The sequence below is a fragment of the Cibotium barometz genome, chromosome 20 (assembly GCF_041138505.1).
Source record: "Cibotium barometz isolate CiBa-2024 chromosome 20, ASM4113850v1, whole genome shotgun sequence".
Lineage (NCBI taxonomy): Eukaryota > Viridiplantae > Streptophyta > Polypodiopsida > Cyatheales > Cibotiaceae > Cibotium > Cibotium barometz.
Window position 1 is genome coordinate 16103476 of NC_141065.1, and position 6000 is coordinate 16109475.

At 44.5% G+C, this 6000-nt stretch overlaps 1 protein-coding gene across 4 annotated transcripts in view; it reads right to left on the minus strand.

Moving 5' to 3' along the window:
- The window catches only part of APEM9 (3-phosphoinositide-dependent protein kinase-1), a 52824-nt gene extending 52176 nt beyond the window's left edge, over window positions 1-648 (minus strand). For 2 of the 4 annotated variants that reach the window (XR_015268260.1, XM_086814490.1), the window contains exons 1-2: window positions 377-627; window positions 26-176 (exon numbers count right to left, since the gene is read on the minus strand). Coding sequence is in view for 3 of the 4 variants with exons in the window: in XM_086814490.1 (XP_086670616.1) it covers window positions 26-176; window positions 377-590 (365 nt within the window). In the remaining variant the exon portion in view is untranslated. Of the gene's footprint in view, window positions 1-25; window positions 224-376 lie in introns of all 4 variants that reach the window. The other 2 variants (XM_086814491.1, XM_086814492.1) reach the window with 2 other exon arrangements.
- Window positions 649-6000: the final 5352 nt, after the last annotated feature.

The following is a 6000-nucleotide window of genomic DNA, read 5'->3' on the forward strand; positions in this document are numbered from 1 at the left end:
GTGATAATAGACTAGCAGTACTAACCTGCCACTCTCGCTGTAGGCCTGGATTAACACCATTCCTGCTGACTCTATCATGTCATCCACCTCATTCTCATTGATGCCACTATGAATTCCTTCAAATTGTTCAGAAGGTTCCGGGATAGAACTTTCATCTTTCAACTTCTGTAACACAACTGAACATAATGCGGCGGCTTTGTCAAATTGAGAACTAACCAAATACCTGTGCAATCATGGAGAAGCTTTGCAATCAGACGGGGAGCTCCAAGTCTGTTTGTGGTATTTATATGAACATTTTCCAGGGTTCTAAATCTTTCTAGGTTTTCATGGTATTTAGGATTTCTGAGTTTAAGAGTTATCGAGCAGAAAAGAAAACCTTTCGGCAAGATCAACGTCGTTCCACAGGTAATCGTTCCCCGAAGAAGAAGATTCGCTGGTCTGCGCTGAAGAGGATGAGCAGCGATCCATGGCAGACGTAGACAAAGACGCCAGAAGCATCGCCAAGAGCTTTTGCTCAACACTGCTTGCCTTTGCTTAGTCTGCACTCTACGTTGTCGGTACGCTTGCGGTGGACGAAAGGCATTCTCCATAGTATGTACATTTGTCCAACAGCTAGGAAGCAAGAATAACGAGTTTGCCGAGTGACTTAGATTTTTTTTTCAAAAAAGGGCAGATTATATTAAAAAAAAGGGAGGAAACTGGTTATATTACACGTGTTGCATAGCTGAATTCTGGAACAAAAACGTGGCATCAGTACATGCGCATCTCCTTAGCTTGATGGCTTCTGCTTGGCACCCTTACAGGGGGATCATTCGAATTCAGCAGGGCGAGAATCATCTGCATCCAACATTCAATAGGCGGGCCGGCTCGTGGACCTTATCAGGTCACATTGCCTTATCTCTCTCTTCAGTTTTCCTGTTTGGTCTCTAAAAACTGTCTGCTTGTAGTTCCTCGGGCTATGGGAGAGAAGTCCTGTTTTCTGTGACTAATGCATCTTGTCGTCTTAACGGTAAGAGTCCCCTCTATTCGCCCTTTGCATGTAGGTGTTTGATTACTACCCACTTCATCGGTTCTGGATGTTCCATCCTCAGCAGGCCAAGAAGGAACGTCTTCAAGATCCTGTGTAGTTCAGGGTCAATCCAGTGGGACCAACGTGTTGTACAGCAGTTTTTGGAATACCTCTTGGCAGCAGGACATGCGCATGCAATCAATCTTCTTACGGCTCCTGCTATCTCCTTTGCTCTTCCTTAGCTTGATGGCTTACTGCCTTTTAGACACATGCACCATGTTCTTACTTGACATCCAAACAGGAGGACCATCAGTGTCTTCCTTTATCAGCAGGTCTCATTGCTTTGTTTTTCTCTTCAGATTGCCTATTTGGTCTCTAGTACCTGACTGTTTGTAGTTCCTCTTCTGAACCTCTTAGGCTATGGGGAGAGGTATGCTTACTGTTGTTTGTTGATTGCTTCTATAAGAGCTCTGTCCTTGGATAGAACAATAAGAATCTTGTCTCTGGTTTTTTCTAATTCTCCCAGAGTGAAGTCTGAAGCTCGTCTTTGGAATTTAAGCACTAGCCTTCTCTCTAATCTGAAGAGGTCTTGGGTTTGTTTACTCCAGTGCCTGTTGCATGCAGTGATTAAACATACTGTGAGGGGGGTCCATTGATTTCAGGGTTGTTGAATGTAGCTGATACCCTCTGCATCCATGCATGCCATAAATACTCACATCTGATAATATTCCAAAGTGATGTTGAACATCCAATGTTTTCCCCTAACATTAGATTCTTCCAGCTGACATCCTTTCCCCATTTCTGAATAGTGGAGTGCAGCTCTTTAAATGTGCTGGCAATGTGTCTACATTGGATGAAGATGTGAAGGTCATCCTCTGGTAGACCGCATCTTGCACATTGATCAGAGGAGATGTGAAGTTTTGCAGCCTTTCCCTGGGTCCATATGGCTCTGTAGGCTGTCAGCCATGCTAGGCATGACTTCTTGGGGTCGATATATGTGCTCCACAGCTCTCTGAGGATGTTATACCATTTTTTCCTATCCCAGTTGGTGTTCCATCGGCGGTTGAGAGTGACATGAATTGCGGGAGCTCTTTCGAATTTAGGGCTTGGGAGAAGAGGTTTGTTCTCTATCCATTGAAAAGCTGAGATTTTGAAGGTTGAAGGTTGGAGGTCTGCTAATTTTCCAAATTTCCTGTTGGTTCCATTGAAATGCTCTGCTTTGGATTAGGTCCAGCTCTGGTGATCTACTGTCGAATTTGGCTACCAGTTCTTCTCTTGAGAGCCAGGTTCCTTTGTGGGGGCTGAATATATCTGCCCAGGTAGCAAGACCCTTTTTGTGCAGGTTTAGAGCTAACTTTCCTTCCTCTGGATCAAGGGGGGTCAGGGGGAGCATAGACCACCAGCAAGAGTCGTTGGCTAAAATTCCTTCTGTTTTGTTGTCCTTGGGTATGATGGATAGAAACCTCTTGATTCTGAACCAGGCTTTCCATATGGATGTTACTAGTTGACTCCCTTTGGGGGTTATAGGGTGTTTGGATGCCACTATGGTGCTAATGGGGAGATTGCACCATTTATTGTGGCCTGTGATAGTGAACCTGGGGGTATCCTTGAGCAGTAGCTATGCCCAGTCTTCTGTGATGTTCTCTAAGGCTCTGATGATCCATTTTGAGGCCATTCTGTCAGCATAAAGGCTGATATCTTTAATTCCCAGCCCTCCCTTAGTTTTGGGGACGGTACAGGTGTCCCATTTTACTTTAGGTATGCTCTTGTTCCATGGGTCCCCTCCCCATAAGTAATTTCTACATAGCTTGGTGAAGTCTTTAAGGTCAAAGTCAAGGGGCCTCCAGCAGCTGAGGAAGTAGATAGTAGAAGGGATGATGAAGTGGTTTAGCACCATGATTCTTCCTGCTCTATTGACAGTTGCTTCCTTTTCCATCTTAGTAGTTTGCTTTCTATTTTCTCCATTACCCATTGCCATTTCTGTCTCAGTGTCACCTTGAAGCCCATGGGGATACCAAGGAGCTTGAAGATCTCGCCATCCTGAATGACGTTACAACCTGTCTCAAGGAGCCAAGAGGGGGGGGTTCAATGAGGGTTTTGATTCCTGTCTTGCTGTGGTTTATTTTGGAGCCTGAGGCTTCACAGTAAGTTTGGAGACATCTCCAGAGTGCCTTGATATTCTCATCATCATTTGCAATTAGGCTGTTAGTGTCATCAACAAACATCTGTGTGCACATTTGTTCTCCATTGGGTAAAGTAATGCCAGTCAGTTCTCCTTTGCTGATCTTGTCCTTTATTAGCCAATTTAGTCCATCTGCAGCTATAGCATACAGTAGGGGTGCTAAGGGGCAACCTTGTCTGATACTCTTTTCTAGAGGGAAGGGGTCAGACAGTTCTCCATTAATTATAATTTTGGCTTTGGCGTTTCTAAATAGGGTTTTTACCATGTGGGTGAATAGGGGGCCCAGTCCCATATCTCTGAGTGATTGGAGGATGTAGTCCCACTGTATTCTATCATAAGCTTTATCAAAGTCAATCTTAATAAACAAGAAGTCCTGGTTGGTTTTTTCTGCATATTCAATCCCTTCCCATAAGGCAATGATGGAATCCAGGATATACCTGCCTTTGATAAACCCTTTTTATTCCTTGGTTATCCAGCTTTTCATGTGTTTAGACAATCTAAGGGCTAAGGCTTTGGCGATGATTTTGTACACACTGTTGAGCATTGTAAGGGGTCTCCAGTTACCCATGATTTCTCTGGTGCCTTTTTTGTGGATGAGCTTGATGAGGCCTTCATTGATTTTTGAAGGCAAGGCTCCATATTTCACAGATTCTTGCCATACTTGGATTATGGGTCCTGTTAGAACGTCACAGAAAGATTGGAAAAATTCAGCAGGCAGACCATCCTCACCTGGGCTCTTTTTGATTTTGAGTGAGAATATGACATCTTTGATTTCTTCCTGAGTGATGTCCTGTTCTAGAGCAGCGGCTAAATTGGCCGGGACCATTCTGGATGTGGCTTCTTTGATGGCCTCCATTGCAGCTGTTTTGGTTGGGGAGGGATCTTCCTGAAAAATGCTGTGAAAGTATTCAGTGAGTAGATTTTTGTTCTCCTCTTGGTTGATGACCTAGATTCCATTCTTGTTTTTAAGCAAGGGGATATGCTCTTGCCTTTGCTTGACCTTCAACATTTTAAACATTTCAGGGTAGGGCCTATCAATTTTTCCTGCCCACCATTCCCTGGTAAAGAGCTTGGTATGTTGTAGGGTAATTTCTTCTTCTTTTTTGATTTTGGCTCTGAGCTGATTGACATTAGTAGGGTCAGTGGAGGATTCTTGTTCTTGAAGCTGCACTCGGAGTTTTTTTAATCTGCTGATTCTACGAGCTGAAACTTCCTTTCTGACCTGCTTGAGCAAGTTTTGGGTTGACTTAACTGATAGACTCCAAGCTTTAGCTGGGGAGAGATTGTTGCTAAAGAAGAAGTTCCAGATGTGTTTGATTTCTTCTTGTACTAGAGGCAGCTTGAATAGATCAGGGTCTGTGTGGAACCAGCTAGATTTGTGTCTGTTATCTTGATCATCCATTGTAGTGATGATGGGATAGTGATCTGATATGCAGGTAGTAATGTCAGCTGAGCATTCACACCTATTATATTTGGTACATATTTCACCACTTGCATAGGATCTATCTAATCTGGCTTTTCTGGATAGCTCTCCAGTAGAGTAGTTTTGCCAAGTGAAGCTTCCTTCTTGCCCCAAGTCTTGCAGATTGAACTTGTGCTTTACTTTTCCCCAGGTTTGTTTCTCTGATCCAAACAAGGTTTGTCCTTTGGAGTTGAATCTGTCCTTGAGGGTTTCAACCATGTTAAAGTCTCCCATAATCACAACAGGTGCTTGAAGCCTTAGAAGAGAGTTCCATGTTCTGATCCTCTGCTTTTGAGGGCCGTGAGCATATACTCCTACATAGGTGAAGTTGTTCATGAGTACTGCTATCCATTGATTGTTGTAGTCAATGTGAAAATCTTTTAGGTCTTGGATGCTCTCATTATGGATGCCCACTGCTAGGCCTCCACTTCCATGAGAATGAAGTGAGAATATCCAAAAGTGATTAGGGGAGATGGAGTATAACCTTCTGCTAAGTTCCTCTCCTGTAGTCTTTATCTCCACTAGAGTGATGATATCCAGGTGACCTTTGGCTTTAAACCATTGTCTGACTAGTTGAGCTTTCTTTGGGTCTGAAAGTCCTTTGACATTGAAGCTTGTGAATTTCATTATCTTTTGTTGGGGGGTTTGTTGAGACCTCCTTTAGTGGTGGGGGGTAGTTCCCAAGTGGGCTCTACCCCTCTTGAGTTCTTTGCTTATTTCCATATCGTTGGAGTTACCTGCTTAGGGTTTGGAGCTTTTTTCAGGAGCTGGGATGACTGTGGTGTCCATGTCCGTTGCATCCAGGATGTCAACTTCCTTCTCTATCCTCTGTTTGTCTATAGGGGTGCTTTCTACACATTCATTTTCTTCTTCTGTATCTTCTGGGTCTGGTACAGTGGCTAAAACTGAATATCTGTTGGGCTTGAGTAGGGTCTGAGGGGGTTTGGGTCTGTTGGGGCTTGCCTTGGAAAGGCGAAGAATCTAAGCCAACCAGCGAGCGTCGTCGTCGAAGACCTTGCGTGAGCACCGTCGTAAAATGACTGGCTTGCGTTGAAGAGGGCACTGGCTTGCGTTGAAGCCGGCCTGCGTGGCCAGCCAGGCGGTGGCGGCCAGCCAGGCCAGCCAGCCACCAGCGGCGGCCAACCGGGCGGCGGCCACCAGAGCAGCCGGCCGACAGGCAGCCGGTCAGCCATCAGCGGCCACCAGCGAGAGGAGAAGAAAAAAAAGTAATTATTTTTTTAAATATATATTTCATTATTCATTTTTAATGAAATTAAAAATGAACTAAATTCAAACAAATCCTCTGGGGAGGAGAGATAATCCCGGCAAGGCACAGCCTCTCGATCA